This window comes from Pongo pygmaeus, chromosome 4 (assembly GCF_028885625.2).
Source record: "Pongo pygmaeus isolate AG05252 chromosome 4, NHGRI_mPonPyg2-v2.0_pri, whole genome shotgun sequence".
Classification (NCBI taxonomy): Eukaryota; Metazoa; Chordata; class Mammalia; order Primates; family Hominidae; genus Pongo; species Pongo pygmaeus.
In genome coordinates, this window is record NC_072377.2 from 21,973,552 (window position 1) to 21,991,838 (window position 18,287).

At 34.4% G+C, this 18,287-nt stretch overlaps 1 protein-coding gene across 7 annotated transcripts in view; it reads right to left on the reverse strand.

Annotated features, from left to right (window-relative positions):
- Nucleotides 1–3,060: 3,060 nt before the first annotated feature.
- Nucleotides 3,061–18,287, reverse strand: part of CDH12 (cadherin 12) — a 1,137,841-nt gene continuing 1,122,614 nt past the window's right edge. For 6 of the 7 annotated variants that reach the window (XM_054489194.1, XM_063664679.1, XM_063664682.1 and 3 more), the window contains 4 exons: nt 17,438–17,559; nt 13,012–13,129; nt 8,052–8,303; nt 3,061–4,625 (listed from right to left, as the gene is read on the reverse strand). In XM_054489194.1, coding sequence (XP_054345169.1) covers nt 4,126–4,625; nt 8,052–8,303; nt 13,012–13,129; nt 17,438–17,559 — 992 coding nt within the window. In that variant the 3' untranslated portion in view covers nt 3,061–4,125. The remainder of the gene's footprint in view (nt 4,626–8,051; nt 8,304–13,011; nt 13,130–17,437; nt 17,560–18,287) is intronic. The other variant, XM_063664683.1, reaches the window with a different exon arrangement.

Genomic DNA, 18,287 nt, shown 5'->3' on the forward strand with positions numbered 1-18,287 from the left:
TCCCATTTTTAATAAAAGAGTTACTGAAACTTTTCCAAGGATTTCTGTGGGCAATAGCACATCCCTTCTAATTTTTTCTTCCTACTATTTGTTTACCCTGTTTGGCTCAAGATCTGGGCCTAATTATTTTAACACTTTTTTCTCTCTCTTCATATGTACACCTCTGCTTTTCAAACTTGCAGAAGAATTTTGACATTTGCACCTAGGAAATGTTTGTCTGGCTCCTCTTATGTTGTAGAAGTGGTGAGTTTTAATGTATAAGCAATCCAACAGTTCATAGATTCCTAATATTTATATTATGCTTTAAGTTTCTCTATGATTCTCATAATTATATAGAGTCAATATTTAAATGATTTAGTGAACTTCATAAGATTGTAACTAGAATTTAAGAATCAAGACATTTTAGAGGAAATTTATACAACACTAAGTTCAACAAATTAATTTTGCCAAAGAAAACAGAACACTGGGAGGCTAAGGGGCTTGCCCCATATTTCTGCTGAGAATTTAGTACAAAAGTAATTTTAGATTATTTCTAGTATATCACATCGTTTCACTCATATGTCTTGATCTAATACTTCATTGAAAATAATTAAATGTAACATTTAAAATATATATATAAGTAACACACATATGTTACATATAATACATACATATATACTTCTATAAAAGTAAACATGCAAAGCAATAACAAAGTTATGGTTTAATTATTATTAATAGTCAAAATTCCCCATATATATTCTAAACATTTTTATAGTGCTTAATGCTTAAATGAAGGTCAGTAATTTTGTTATTATAAATAAAACAGAACCCAACATGTTATAAGTATTGAAATATTAGGCCTAGTGTGATGTCATAGCATAAAAGGTATCCCATAATATTTATATTTATGAGCACCAAAGACTTCTTTTCCCCATATCTCTCCTCTGGTGTCCCATTGTATCTGAAATCATTTCTATTCATTTTTTCCATATATTTGGGTTTTTTTGTGTGTGTTTTAAACCAAGCCAGTTTTTAAAAAAGAAAATACAATGAACAGCTGTGTGATTGATATGGGCTGAATTGTGTCTCTTCAAAAATCATATGTTGAAGTCCTAAATCCCAGTAACTCACAATGTGATTATATTTGGAGACAGAGCCTTTACAGAGGTAATCGAGATAAAAAGGGCTATTATGGGTGGGTCCTAATACAGTATAACTGGCATCTTTTTTTGTTTTTGTTTGTTTTTGTTTGTTTGTTTGTTCTGAGAGAGCGTCTTACTCTATCGCCCAGGCTGGAGTGCAGTGGTGACAACTTAGCTCACTGCGACCTCTGCCCCCTGGGTTTTAAGCAATTCTCTCTGCCTCAGCCTTTGAAGTAGCTGGGATTACAGGCGCCTGCCACCACGCCCAGCTAATTTTTGTGTTTTTGGTAGAGACAGGGTTTCACCATGTTGGCCAGGCTGGTCTTGAACTCCTGACCTCAGGTGATCCACCTACCTTGGCCTCCCAAAGTGCTGGGATTACAGGCACCGCGCCCAGCCTGGTGTATTTTATAAGAAGAGCAATTAGGACATGAGTAAGCACAGAGGGACTACCATGTGAAGACACAGAGAGAAGACGGCCATGGGCAAGCCAAGGAGGGACTCCCAGGAGAAATCAACTCTGTCAACACCTTGATCTTGGATGTTTTTCCTCCAGAATTGTGAGAAAATACATTTCGGTTAAGTCACTCAGTCTGTGATATTTTCTTATGGCAGACCTAGCAAACGAATGCAGTGGTGTGGCAAAAATAAAAGCCAGATGTACTAAAAAGTATTTAACAGTTTGGTGAAAATAAGATCTACCTATTTCATATTTTTGTTTAGCATCTCAGCCATGAGGTTTGAAATGACCCACCCCTCACAAGTTTTCTCCATGCTACCGTTGCTTCTGCTAAATGATCTCATGCAGAGGCAGTTAGATTTCCTAGCAAAATGCAAAATGCAGCAATTCCTGATGGGAATCTTTTTGTCTACCAGAAGCAATCTTGCATAGTAAGCTTCTTCAGGGGTTATGTATCACTCCATAGCAAATCATGTTGCTAAGGCAAATCCCAAAATTGTCCTAATTTTTCTCTCCAGGATGGTTATGGCATCACCAGCTTTTAAAACATGCTATGTAAATACTTTCCCAAACATACTATAAATTATCACACTACATCAATATTATAATGCAGTTCTTGGGATAGGCAAAGGTAAAATTGGGATGGGATGGAAGAAAACAAGTTCAACAGCCATTCCTGAGAGGGAGAAAATGAGAATATGCAAGTGGGAGATACCAACAAAGAAATGGGGAATGCGAATTCAAGTGCCCCCATTGCCGCAGCATAATGAGTAGTCGGATCATTTTAAAGGATGCATTTATAAATGAATAAGGGTGAATGTGATTTTCTTGTTTTGTCTATATTTCTGCCTGTTTTTCTCATGTGTAAATTTTTAGCTTCAAAACCTTGCAAATATTAAATATATTTATAAGTATTTCATAAACCCGGCTAGATATTGACCATATCTTCAGGATGGACCCATAAGCAACTTTAATTTTTTTTATATATAGTGTCAATATTACAGTAGTCACTTCAGTAGTTATCATAGTCATATAAAATATATTATTTTATAATTAGTTTGCATCTTTTTATGTTTTCCAAGCTAGTGTGCAATCCGCTTGAAAGCAATGTATGTGAGTTTAGTTTACTAATGCGCTTATAAAATCTAATATTACTTAGAAATTTGCATCAAATTAGAAAGTTCTTTACACGGAATTTGTAAGGGATAATTTACATTAAGATTTTTGTAGATGAGAGAACAAAGAGGTAACTATGAGCTCCAATATAATAATGGTGTTCACAAAGTTGAAGCCCATGTGAGTAAAGTAAGCATATCAGCTGCCTGAAATTGAATTTACATTCATTTTGGGATTCAGTCATTGGTTTGAATTTTTTAAGTCCCTGATTTTTAATTTTTTTAGTCCCTGATTTTTAATTTTTTTCAATAACGTATAACAAATATTTTTAGACATCTTATAAATCCATCCTCTATTATTTGATATGTATTTTTTTTTTTTGCTGCTCATCAAAGAATCACTAGATTGTAAGAAACTCTGAGAAACTATAATGAATTTCTCTTTCCATGCTTAAATGAATGGCACTTTTTTCTTCTAAGAATTTTCATAGAAACACAACTTGAAATTACATCTATGACTAAAAGCTGAATCTGGTGACTGTTAAAACCAATTTTCCACACACCAGTACAATATTAAGCAAAACGAATATTTATTTTAATGTGTAATTTGAGTCCTGAGGCCTCTCTTTATAAAGAGGAATATTTTTTCTTTTCTTTTTTTTTATTTAATTTTTTTGGAAAAGAAAGTAACATTTTAATGAACAGCTTTAATGTGAACTAATGTTAAGATCAAACATCGTTTCTACAATTCGGGACTTACATATTGAACTTGATATTTTCATATATATTTCAATTTTCTGAAAGGATAGGATAAACAAATGTTTTAGCATACAGTTTAAAAAAGAAAAAGAAAACCTTTTGAATTAGAAGAAGGTGGAGATCAGAAAGTGTTCTTCTTTTGTTCTCAAAAGGAATGAGGAGAGTCAGAGTGTCGCTATTGCTTCTTGACATAAAGACAGTGTCTTTGTTTTATGTCCTCTTTATCTCTGAATCCTGCAATACCATCACAGCAGAGTGTACTGTACACCACTTTAAATGATAAGAGTTTCAATAGGCACTTTAGTGGAATTAAGAAAAATCTAACACTCTTCCACCATGATGCCACATAGCTATCTTCGTTCTAGGTTGTCATGTCAGTAGATTGTATTGAATAGGCCTGAGCTTGTCTCTGTGTGATTGTGAAAAAACAAAACAACAAAACAAAGCAAGTACACATTATAGGATGTATCTCGTGTTGGCAGAATAAACCAAAACTGACAACATGATTAATTTAACAACTTACTAGAAACCAGGTAATCAAAGGAATCTCGTCCCAGAAAGTCTGTGTGTGTGTGTGTGTGTGTGTGTGTGATTTCTATTAATATTTGTGTTTCTTTTTCTTTTTTTAAAAATCTCCCCTCTCGGTTGTATTTTAGCCTTCACGACTCCCTTAAGTGACTTTATCAGGATTATAACTCTCTTCTTCGCCAAACATGTCTGCCAAGACTTTAAAGCGGGGTCCCCAGTCTGTCAGGTAGTCATAGTCCTGGTCGGCTTCTGTGGTGAGAGAGTCTATAGAGCTGAGGGACTCTGCGACGGACCCACTCCCTTCGTAGGCATATGTGGCCAGTGAATCGTAAGGTGGGGCAGTTGGGTCCACATCATTTTCCTGTAGCCTTTGATGAATGAAATCCCTTATGTCTGTGTTATCTTCCACGGGTGGTCTCTGACGAGGTAAACAGAGAGAGTCTGGTTTTATATCCCTGCGAATTTTGTTCTCCTCAATCACTTTTGGGTTTCTCAGAGCCCCGATGTCGAAAGCCTGGGTATCTTCCTCCCCACCTCCTTCATCATCGTAATGGATGACGTTGTCTCTGATGTCTTCTTTAGAGGTCATCAGGGTGTCTTTTTTCTTCTGCCTTCGCAGTGCTACATACAGTACAACTATGGCTGGAACAAGAAAAAAATTGCAATTTGAGAATAGAAAGCAGATAGGTCATTTCGTCTCTCCATAAAAATTAAAAATGATTAGGGGTGGCTGAGTTTTGTGAATGACCTCCTGTTACTTTCATAGTAAACATACCATCATCAATAGGATCATGCATATCTTTAAATTTTGAAATTGTAACTAACAAGAAACCATAGCAAAGTTATTCACAAAATAAAACAAGTATGTCTTTATATTAAAGTATTTTAGGGTCAGGTAAAAGTGTGTGTTGCAACAAAAGAAAAAAGGAAATAATAGTTCTTCCACTCATACAGAAAATTGTAAGAATTAGTATAAGAAAACTTGAATATTATCATCCTTAAATAAGTCTATCATTCATTGCTAACTTCCCAATTGGAACAATTCCTAATTTTAAATTAGAAATTTTTGTTTCTTATGCGATAAGCCCAAATCTTCACTGTGACCATTATTTTTAAAGGCAATAAATAAGAAAGAGAGAAGTAGAGGAAGTAGAGGAAGGAAGGAAGAAAGGAAAGAAGGAAGGAAGTAGAGGAAGGAAGGAAGTAGAGGAAGGAAGGAAGGAAGGAAGGAAGGAAGGAAGGAAGGAAGGAAGATGTAAGGATCTTAGTTTTATAAATCTTACAAACTAAAGCATTAATTTCAATTCTGTGTCCTGCCATATTGAGAAAGTTTTTAAATCAAGTGCCTAGAATTCAGGTTACCTTCATGAAACAATATTTTAAAATTGTTAATTTATGTACTTTTATTATTAAAATCTCTCTTTATTCCTAGTTGATTTAAAGCTCCTCACTAAATCAATAGTGTTTATTTCTTCTATGCATGAATAGGCACAGATACAAATGACGACGTCAGTGCTCAGTTTTTCTTGTCATAATAACCCCTCTCCTCCATAGTGGTGTCAACAGGTGAAAGCTAATGTGTGTTTGATTTACCATAGCAGAGTCTGGAAGACACCTGTCATAGAATAATAAAGTAGAGAAGAATGCATAATGATAAAATTTCGTTTATTCTCTCTTCCTCCAAAATTAGAGATGGACCAGTTGGAAGGAGAGAGGAGATCTAGGTAGAGTTTCTGTGCAGTGGGACTTGGGAGATGTTTAGCACCCTGCACTCCTCCCAAGAGATTATGGAATCTCAGAACAAAGGACACAATTGTTTGTTCCTCTACCGAGTATGTGAGAGACTGCAGACCTCATGGAGCAGCCCCATATATAAAATGAGTTCAGAATCACCATGGCTGAGAAAGAAACTAGCTGGATGTGCCTGAGGTCCATTTAAAAGGGACCCAACCACCATAACTTTCTGTTCTTCCTCTCACCCCACAGAGGACATGAGAATGGCTGAGAACAAGCTAGCAGACCTAAAGGAGTGTGAGATTGCTCAAGGAGGTCAAAGATTAGATGGATTTTTAAGCAGGCCCTATGGCAGGACAAAGAGTGTCAATATAGACTGCTGTATAGCAAAAATTCACAATTCCTAGAATAGTGCTGGTGCTCTGTGGATGGTCTGGAAGTATTTGTATAAATGAGTGGCAGGTGGTAGTATATGATAAAGATGACCTGAGCAGATTACTTGCTACAGTGTATGATGGTCAGAACATACCAAGCCTTGTTAGGTTGATACTGTCGACCCAAATAACAAACAGAAAGAGTTTCTCTGAAATAAAATATATTTATTTGAAACTAGAGTATAGCAATGGGAATGTGAGTGCCATAGTAAACTATGTGTGTGTTCAGGAGATAAAGGAAGACAAAGATTTTCAAAGAAAAAAACGAGGAGGATACATAATTGTTTTAAATAATTACCCTTGACTACAAAGATTAATAACAAGGGTGACGCCAGTCCAACATTGGACAGGCAGTTGCTGGGCAGATGTTCCGGCAGAAGTGATTTTGTATAAGGTTGTGATGGCCTTTGTGTGGGGTTGTGATTTTTACAGTCTTTTTTCATTATCAGGCATATAAGGGCAAAAACCCTCTCTCCATGGTCTTCCCCAGCTCTATTTGTTAGGGTTTTCTTAACATTAGTGACTCCATTTTGATTCTGACAACTTTCAAAATATAGGAATACTCCAGGACTCAGCTACAAGAGAAGAGAGGCATATGAGAGAGAAATACTTCATTTGATGTTAGACACTTAAATGATCTTGTTAAATTTCAGATGTGAAAATATTACTTGGAATGTGTCCTTAAGGTTTATATTAACACAAAAGATGCCAGGGATAATTTATTATGAATTATAAGGATATAAAGAATAGTTTGTTCTGCACACCAAAGTTTCTCATGTGGAATTAATATCTACAGCATGCCAATTGGACTAGAATTTCACCTTCTACGTCAGCATGAGCTTCTGACTCAGGGAGTGCTCTCCACAAGCTACCATATAACACGTTACTCTGTGCCTTACATCTTACTAATTATTATTTTTTTCTTTCCTAGAGATAAAGTCAGGTGTCCATATTTGTCAGATTATTTTTGGTTAAACAGTAAATATGCATACATAATTTGATTCCACAATACCCAATTGTATATCTGTTGTCATTTGATTTTAAAGGAATGGGGCGTAATAGAAAATCTCTCTCTACTTTTGTCAATCTGGCAATGAATTAATGAATGGAGAAGCTGAACAGAGTTCATGAAGAGGGAACCTCCTAATAGGTTTATATTCACTCTCACAGAGATATTATAGAATACATTTACTTCAATCATTTTGCTTTGGAGTGTTTCCAGATATTTTAGTCTGTTCTGTTGTAGTGGGAATGGTTAGAATTTTGATGTAAGGGGATGCAAGAAAGTGGAAGAATTACTTATGGATGGCAGTTTAAACAGAAAAGACAAATTTGAGGATTACTTTACATTCTGTTTCTTTCTGTTCTCTCTTTTATCTTCCTTTCTTTATTGAACTGGAATTTGAGAACCATTGTTCATCAAGTATATTTTTTAAAAGATGACATAATCTCTTACTAGGATGCAATTACTAGGATGTAAAAGATACAAAAGAGATGTAAAAGTTGACATAATCTCTTACTAGCAGCAATTACTAGGATGTAAAACAAATTGAGAAGTTGTTGTAAACGGATATTTATTAAAGAGGATTTCATTGTGACAAGGGTCACAAACTATTATTACTAGAAAATCTCTTAGGTCTTGAACATATTTTTGGTGTTTATTTGATGATGTTATTTATTTATCCCCAATAATATATATCCAGGAAGTATGAAATAGAAAAATAGCATTAATAACAATTTAATTCAATACACGTAGATTATCTTCTAGCTATGTATGACATGTCAATAAATAAAAACTTGTCTACATGATAAATTGAGGAGAGAGATAGAGGAGAGAGGGGGAAAAAAGAAAGAGAGAGAGAGTGAGAAAAAATTAACAATGACTAATATTGAAACCAACCTAAGAGTATAACAATGCATAGTAGAATAGCAATCAATGCCCCAGTGCTAAGTCCTACAGGTAGAAAAATTGCTTCCACATTACAAGACAGGATGGTGCCATCAGAGTCACATCTACAGACTCGAATAGTCATTGTGTTTGTGCTGCTCTGGACAGGGTAGCTGCTGTCTTCTATTATAACAGGGAGGAAATACAACTCTTGCTGCCTGCGGCTGTATCCATTTCTTCGGGTTTCAATCCCAGCTGTGTTGTCTACAAAACATGACATTTATGGTAACATGGTTACTATGAGCTTCACTTCAAATCTTCAAGTTGGTATCTGCTCAATAGTAAGAAGCTCTTCTTGCATCAGGAAAATGGATTCTTATTTTTTAAATTTCTTTTCACATTATGAAAACTGCCAAAATATAATCAAAATAATCATTAGAGGAAAAATAAACATTAATCTTGTCTGGTAGAAGAATTAAATTTTCTATTCAGAAAGATTATGGAATGCTTTACAAGACAGAAAGTGTGTTAAATTGATCAATTTTTTTGCTGACATTGCAATCTCATTAAAAAATAGTTTTCTAAATAGTTTCATGCATAATAGAAAATATTACAAACAATGAATCTGTAAATTATCTCACCTAAGAACCTATTCTTTAAACTACATTAAAACCAATTGACTATTTTAAATTAAGGATTTTTCTATCTACATGTTGTATATGTACATATGTTTATAAATATATGTTATATATGTTTGTATGTATGGGAATACTTTCACCTCTGCATATCAGCTGGAATAAGAAACATGGAAAGGAAAATAAGATTTGTTAAAAACATTAAAAATTGTAAACACCTTGAACTATAACAATCACTACTTTAATATAATTTAAAAAGTAATTCATCGTAATTCTGGTTAATTCAAAAACAATAATATTTACTTGCAATAATGAGAGACAATAAAAATTACTACTTTTATATAAATGCAATTAATACTTCTATTGAAAGTGCTCTTTTGAATGCATTTGCTCTTTTATTTCTACACAAGTAAGCAGAAATTTTGTTTTATTCATAACAATATTTCCTTTGTGTGTCAAAGTAACCCCTAGAAATGCCTTGTTATTTTTAGAAATATATCAATATGTAGTTTATTATAGCTATGCATAATACTTGAGAATAAGGTAAGATAATTTTAAAAAGTGTATAATATATTACAATTGTGCAGGTCTGTCACAAATATGTTACTATTTCAATCAGATTTCATTTTTCTATTGGTAGACTTTAAATTCAACAGCTGAAATTGAGGCAGGTTCTTCAGCAATAGGAAGCACCAAGATGAGAAAACTTTATGGGATATGATTAGGGATGAACAAATGGATATTAATTGAATCAACATTTAAATCTTCAGCAATTGATGGTTGAACACTTGAGTCTGCGGTAAAGGAACAGGCTAGGAATAAAGTTCATAATCTGAGTGAAAATGACTAATAGAAATAGAATGTCTGGTGTGTCTGCACTTAGGAGGCGGTAGGGATTTGGTATTCTTGAACTCAGTGTATGTGTCAAATGGCAGCCTAACCCTTTTTAAAATGTTTATTTTCAATTTATTTATTTATTTTGAGATGGAGTTTCACTCTGTCGCCCAGGCTGGAGTACAATGGATCAATCTCGGCTCACTGCAACCTCCACCTCCTGGGTTCAAGCGATTCTCTTGTCTCACCCTCCTAAGTAGCTGGGACTGCAGGTGCCCGCCACCACGCCCAACTAATTTTTGTATTTTTAGGAGAGATGGGGTTTCACCATGTTGGCCAGGCTGGTCTCGAACTTCTGACGTCAGGTGATCTGTCCACCTTGTCCTCCCAAAGTGAGCCACCGCACCCAGCCCAATTTATTATTTATTGAAAATTGACCATAACAAATTTATTGTGATGTCCATAGTGAGAAGAAAAAGACATTCTATATTTTATTTCCTCTATAAATGCTTTCTTTTCACTAAAAATACCTTACAAATCTAATTCATTATAAAACAAGGAAGATGGTAAATGGCACCTGAAATTTTGTGACAAGTACATGTCTAGTCCATGAGAAAGCACTCTGCTATGAGGCAGTATCATCTGGTTCCCATTAACATGATTAATCTGAAATAGCTCTTTCAGCAAAGATACATTGTGGAAAATAGTCAACGCTTGGGTTTGGTGAATGATGTGACTGTCTACCTAGTTGCTGAAGCCTAAGACCTGGAAATCTATTTTGTCTTATTACATGATATACACATATTGAATCTAGGGCATCTATCATGAAGTCTTATCAATTCTATTTCCATCCATTTGTCTCCATCCTCACAGTCAGTACCCTAATCTAAGGCTCTCACCCATTTACTGCAATGACGTCAGAACTAGTTTTATCTCCCAATGATATATTTTCCAAGCTACATCCAAGCAGATTTCTCTATAATGTAAATATGAATATTTTATATTCTTGCTTAAACCTTTCAAAGACTACTAACATTATTGGTTTAAGTTATCTCCTGAAATGGCTTCTGGATAGGGTCCTCGTATGGTCCAGTTTGTCTTAGACAGACCTATTTTATGTGTGCTGCTGTAACATAACATTATAAATATTTCCCACTTTTTTATAAGTGTTCCAGTTTTTATGATAAAATATGTGGTCACTCTCATTATAAATAACTTCAAGATTGGACCGCTGTTTCACTTACAGCCATTTCTCACATTGCATATTTTATTCAACAAACCCTACGCAACTTCCTCCAGTGATAAAATGTGGAGACTCTGATTTTGTGGAGACTCTGATTTTCTTTGCCTAATCATTGTAGCAAACTAATCTCTTCAAAATATCCTCTGATTCCATCATCATCATCGCCATCTCAATAAAATTTGTTCACTTGTTCTATATGCATAGAATTTATAAAAATTTATCTTTTTATTATCGGGTTATAAAGTCAGGTGTTTTGATGATTATTTTACAGAATATGGAAACTTACAGGACATAAAATACCCAAGGTTACAGACCTAATAAAGTCAGAGATACTGACTGATACTCAACCTTAATATTTCTAATCCAGTGTCCTTTATATTTTTGTAACGGTTGTAATTGTAGCAGATGTAATAGCATTAGCGGTAGTAGCAGCAGTAGGAGTGATGGCAATAGTTGTGGTAGTAGAAGAATAAGTGTACACCATGAGATACTTCACAGACATGAAAAAGAATGAAATCATGTCCTTTGCAGCAACATGGATGCATCTGGAAGGCATTATTCTAAGCAAATTGATGCAGAAGCAGAAAACGAAACACCATACACTCTCACTTATAAAAGGGAGCTAAACTTTGGGAACACAGAACAAAGATGGCAACAACTAACACTGGGCATGCCAAAAAGGGGGAGAAAGGGAGGAGACAAAGGGTTAAAAAAAAACTGCTTTTCAGGTACTTGGTTAACTACTTCAGCAATGGGATCATAGAAGCCCAAACCTCAGCATCATGAAATATACCCATGCAACAAAGTGCTAGGATTCAGTGCTGCACCTGAATCTAAAATTTTAAAAAGTAAAATTAAATTAAAAAAAGTTTTATTCCATATCATGTTAAATAATAGATATAGTCCACATTTAAAGTATAATGTTTCCATTCTTTGCAGGTAGAATTTTTTATCTGTAATTGTTAAGTGGCTTTTTTTTAATGACTAGAGTTTCATTTAAACTAATGTGTAAAAACAAATTTTACACAAATTTATTTTTAAAGTTTCATTCTTTCCTTCCAGTCTTTAAGTAGCAAATTCTCATTATAAACTATGCAAACCATGTCTCTCCCTCCCTCTAAATAAATAAATAAATAAAAGTGTAAGTGTAACCATGATGGCATTGGTGGTGGCTAAAATGATCTTGATGGTAACATGTTTTAGGCATTTTGTTAAGGCTTTGCAAATATGATTTTATTTAATAAAAAATATTATGAGGTTGACTTGATTTAGTAAAATCATATACATTAAGAGTCTGTCATTTTGGTAGTATGGAACAGAAATGCAAACCTATGTCATTTCAAATATAATACCCGCATTCTTTAAATTTATTTTTTATTTTTTTAACCTTTATTTTAGATTTGAGGGTAATGTGAAGGTGTGTTACCTAGATAAACACGTGTCATGGGGGTTTGTTGTATGTATTATTTCATCACCCAGGTATTAAGCCCAGTACCCAACAGTTATCTTTTCTACTTCTCTCCCACCCTCACCCCTCAAGTAGACCAGAGTTTGTTGTTTCTTTGTTTGAGTTCCTAAGTTCTTATCATTCTGCGAGTGAGAGCATGCAGTATTTGATCTTCTGTTTCTGCGTTAGTTTGCTAAAGATAATAGCCTTCAGCTCCATCCATGTTCCTACAAAAGACATGATCTCATTCTTTCTTATGGCTGCATAGCATTCCATGGTGTATATATATGTACCACATTTTCTTCATCCAGTCTGTCATTGATGGGCATTTAGGTTGATTCTGTCTTTGCTATTGTGAATAGTGCTGCAATGAACATTTGTGTGCACGTGTCTTTATGATACCTGCATTCTTAGCCTGTGCTGTACTGTGTTCTAATAAAACACTGTTCTAATAAAAAACTGTTCTAATGAAACAGTTACTAAAGAGCTCCCTGTTAGTAAGTATAAGTAATGTGCATTTGGGACAAATGATATGTTTAAAACAAGGAAAGCATTCAATTTCTCAGAGAGTCTTTTATTTGCTTGACTCATTGAGAGACTGTCCACATTTACAATGCAAGCAACCTGCCTTACTAGACAGTCTATATAGATTAAATATTTAATTTACTACTAGGTACAGAATTTTGCCTTTCTCATGTAAGGATTTCATATTTCATGAAATTGAGTGCTTCAAAGAAAAGTATTGATTCCTCCCTTTGTGCCTTTTTGCAAAGATACATGATAAGAGGTAAATTTTTCTGTGGTTACACTTACTTCTGAAGTCACGAACTGTAAAATTTGGTTTGATAGCAGCCTCAGGTGATAATCTAAAGGAGAATTGTTGCCCAGCAGGTGAAAGATCTCGGTCTGCAGCACTGACTATCTGAATTATCTGAAACAGTTGAGATTAAACTTGAAGTCGGTCATCAGTTTCAAAGAGGACTTTACACACCAGGCTACTAAATGTATTTAATGAAGCATGCAAGTAGACAGAAATGGCACTTTTTCAATCAATACCAGTAGGTCAGTTATTTACACACAATGTTTATAAACAAATTTCTAACATTTACAGGGAATAACGACAGGCACAATTACAGAACATGGGCTAATTTCAAATTGATACCTGCGTAACTAAAAAGGCAACCAGCATTAAAAATTCACACTAATAAGCCAAGTAAAATTAAAATGTACTTGCTTGCATTTTAAATTAGATGAAATAAATGCTTTCTAGCCTGAATATGAAAATGCTTACTAAAAACAAAATCTCTGATTATCTAAAAGCCCTTGTGATAGCAAAATTTTAGTATGAGTTATGTTTTGTAACAATGGTTCTATTTTCATAAATAAATAAAATGATGATAAAGAGAGATAAAAAAGCTGTATATCTGCTTTTGTTATGTTTTTGTTCATTCGGTAGGAATACAAATTGTGTTTTCAAAGAGTTTTTAAAAGAGTAAGCACTATCGTTCCTGTTACAAAATTTTTCCTAAATTGCTTCCATACCATGTGTATCTTACAGTTAAAAGCCTTGTACTTCAATAAAATGCCCTTAAATACTTGGAGAATGAAAATAACTTCTGAGAATCAACCTGTGAAATTTACAATCCATTAAATAGATAAGCAAGTAAGAATGGCTTTGAGGCATTTATTTATTAACATATCCAATGGCTGTGCATCAGACAGAATTTCAGGAAGTGTATGTGAGAGATGACAAGGGCAGAGTGTTGGCCAGATAATCATGCTCTCAGACTACATTTGAATCTGCAGGAGGAAGGCTCTAGATTTCACACATGATATCCTGGTCCCAGTGTGTAAAGCATGCATCATGTGATCTTACACTGATGCTATTAAACATGAGATTCAGTTAAAACCCAATCTATGACTATGATTACATTCCTGTTCATCTGCACACACAGAGACACAGATAGATGTTAGATATGTAGGTAGGTAGATGGATGGATGGATAGATAGATAGATTGATAGATTAGATAGATAGATAGATGACAGATATCACTGGGACCTTGGATATCCAGTGCAGCGTTAGTAATTTCTAATTTAACAAATTAATTGTTCCTCTCGTATGAATTTTGATTTCTCGTCTTAGTGTGAATTAGTCACACAGACTCTATTTAAGCTTTAAAATTGTCCTAGAGAGAATTTCATTATTCAGCACCAAAGTCTAAATCATGGAATGTGGCAACTTAGTCAATGAATCACCATATAGACCCTGTGAAACCAACTTTCCTTCACTTAGACCACTGTCTGCAAATCGCTCGATTTCATTGATAAAATTTCTACATATTATCCAGGGACTAATACCTGGTTGTCAAATTTTGCTTTGTTTTCCTTCTGTTATAAACTAGCACCATTTACTAAATTAAATGTATAGCATCAAAATCTATCAAGAACATAACTCTAGAATAAAGAAAAGTCCTTTAGAACAGCATATAGATATAAAGACTTTGTTATAGACTGGCACTTATCTGGAAGTGTCACTTGGAAGTCCTTGCCCCAAGGAAAACAACTACCATATAAATCTCTACTGATTTACATAGCATAATCTTTCCTCCTTTTCTTATTTTTTCAGAATAAATAGATGAAATGTAGATGATAGATAGGCAGATAATAGATAGCAGCACAATCCAGGAGAGACAGTTCCTATGCATAGTTCTTAGACTAGGGGCAGAACGGCAGGGCTCAAAAACAGAAAATATATACATTTCTCATATATTACAATATATTACAATTAATTTCTCATATATTACATCCCTGAAAACTCAATGGACATTTCAGGGTTATGCTTTGTAGAAAAGTGTGGCTCAATTGGACACAAAAAGCCCCAGAAATATATTTTAGAATAAGAGCCTCTAAGAATCCAAGATATTCCTCAAAATTTTGTTCAGATATGAAAAAATAACACTGATTTCAACTGATTTCCTTTTCTCAACTGATCAAATCCTTTAATTTATTGGACAAACATAGAACATTAAATGGAGCTCTATTCCCAAAGGCTTCCATTTGGAGCATTACAAATGAAATTCTAATTGATCTGAAATCACTAATATCCTTAACCACCTAAAGCTAAAGCACTGGCTTTTTTTTTTTTGGTCTTTGTTTAGTGAGGCATCCTGAAAGTGGAAAATAGCTAACTTGAGGAACTTTGGTAAACCTCTTCAAACTCCCAAAACAACCAAATCAGGTTATTTATACAGGCCCAAATATTTTTGTAGCACCTAGGATTTCAGAAATTAAAGAAAGCTGTAGGCTCATCCCATATAAATTGTGGATGCATTTAAGGTGATAAATTTTAAGGGCATTCTGTGCCGATCCAAAATTAAGGATGCAGATTTCTTACTTGAGAAAATATCACAAAATAAGTTGTGATGTCAGAAGATTAACGAGTCCCCAAATTATCAAATGGAAGAGTAGAGCAGCACAGTCCACTAGAAATTTCCATAGTTATGAAAATACTGTATGTCTGCAGTCACCAAAATTATATCTACTCACCACAAATTGAGCACTTGAAATGTGGTTAGTATGAATGAGAATATTGTTTTTAGTTTCATGTAATTTTAATTTTATTTTAATAGCTATACAACTAGTAGACATCACACACAGATTTAGAACTGTGGGACAAAGGTTCTACTAAGTGATGTAAAGCATGGAAATTGAAAAAGATACTAAAGATTAAATAACGACTTTTTTCAACAAAAATATTGTTTTAAATATCAAGACTTATTTCAAGTAAGAAATAAAACTTCGAATTTACTTAAGTGAATAGTTATGCTATTTAAAGGTGATCAAAAACTAGAGCAAACCAAAGCATACCAATGCATTTTCTATTTGGAATGCAGATCCACAATATTAGATTAAACATATTTTTGTTTCATGACATACTCTTTTCATATATCCATGCCTGATTCCTTTTATATTATTCCTAAATTCATTCATAAGAGTTTAGGAGGAAAAAAAGAAGAAAAAATGGCAACCTACCACCACCTAACATAAAACCTTTCACAATCAGTTTCATTAACTTTGTGGTCTTCTTTCCTCATAACATCTTCCCACAACTACATCTTCACAGAATAATATTAACTTCATAAGAAAAATGAAAGTCAGACATTTAAAATAACCCAGATGTTCCCCTCAAGGCCACCAGAGAGGGAAGCTTTGCATTTTCAGGTTAGATTAAAAGATTTGTTGTTCAACTAATACAAGCACATGAGCAAAATAAGAAATATACTGGGAAAATGCACTCTAAAGTGGCTTGCTTACTAGGTTTACAGTCACAAGTTCTTTAGAAATTTGTGTGTGGGGGCTGGGTGCGGTGGCTCACGCCTGTAATCCCAGCACTTTGGGAGGCCGAGGCAGGCGGATCACAAGGTCAGGAGATTGAGACCATCCTGGCCAACATGGTGAAACCCCGTCTCTACTAAAAATACAAAAAATTAGCCGGGCGTGGTTGCGCAAGCCTGTAGTCCCAGCTACTCGGGAGGCTGAGGCACAAGAATCGCTTGAATCTTGGAGGCGGAGGTTGCAGTGAGCAGAGATCACGCCACTGCACTCCAGCCTGGGTAACAGAGCGAGACTCTGTCTCAAAATAAATAAATAAATACAAATAAAAAAAAGAAAGAAATTTGCGGGTGTGTCACTTGAGGTCAGGAGTTCGAGTCCAGCCTGGCTAACATGGAGACGCCCCATCTCTATTAAAAATACAAAAAATTAGCTGGGCATGGTGGCGCATGCCTATAATCCCAGCTACTTGGGAGGCTGAGACAGGATAATCACTTGGACACAGGAGGCGGAGGTTGCAGTGAGCCAAGAATGTGCCATTACACTCCAGCCTGGGTGACAGAGCAAGACTTCATATCAAGAAAAAAAAAAAAAAAGAAAAGAAAAGGAAAGAAATTCAACAGTAGGAGAATAGAAAAACATAGCAGAATCCACAAGTGTAGACCTTTAATTATACAAAGAACTTTCAGTAAGCAATCAGTACTTCATCCATGTGGTATCACCTCCACATCCATTCATCTATATCATTAATTCACAAGAGTTTAATTACTGTTTTATGGTTTCTTTTATGAAAGGTCTGATTCAGAAAAACAAATATATGTGTGTGTATTCATGTCTGGACTTATAACTTAAAACACATGCATATGGTGGGTCTTTATACACTCAAGAAACAATATTTATAAGATACCTGTCCTGGCTTGGCATTTTCACACACAGCTGTCTCATATGGCACAGATATTTCTGGAGGAAATTCATTTACATCTAAGACATTAATCAGTATATTGACTTTGCTGGTCAATAAAGGGTTACCTGTTAAAAACATATAAAGATAAAAGATGATTACAAAATCCGGTCAGTTATTGCTTCTACAATAAATAGTATTTAAATTTTTAAAAATCAGCCTTTATATAGAATGAAAAAAAATCCTTCTTATAGGAAATTCTGGGGGTTCCAACTACAAGATGATAAAAGAATCCTTTTTATCTTTAGAATTCAATACCAAAGTAAGGCCAACTATTTAATTGATATTTTAGCATAAGTGTAGCCCTTTCTAAAAAGAATGACTTAGCCATCGTACCAGGGTTAGTTCACAGAACCAATCTTTACCAACAGTGATATTTTTCCCCAGATAAAAAAATTGTCTACGTTGGACTCACATAATGAAAATGTTATTGGTTGAATAATCTACATATTTAAATGACTCACTCAAAATGATTCCTCCTAGAAGATTCCTCCTGAAAAGAAGAATTATAACAAAAAAAAAGGGAAAGAAGGCTCTTTATAAATGAAAAATATTAAAATAAACTTAAGGAAGTAGAAATAAGAGATGGATTATGGAAAGCTAGTATACTTCCTTAAATTACTTGCTGGTGATAAAAAAGGAAGTAATAAACTTTTATGCAATAACTTACTTCTTCCTACTTCCTAGTATCAGAAAGACTCAGTTTGACAAGATGCTTCTGCCAAAATTCCATCACAGGTTTTGGTCCCAACCTATGGATTATTATCTGCATCTCTGTCATTTACTGAATAAAACT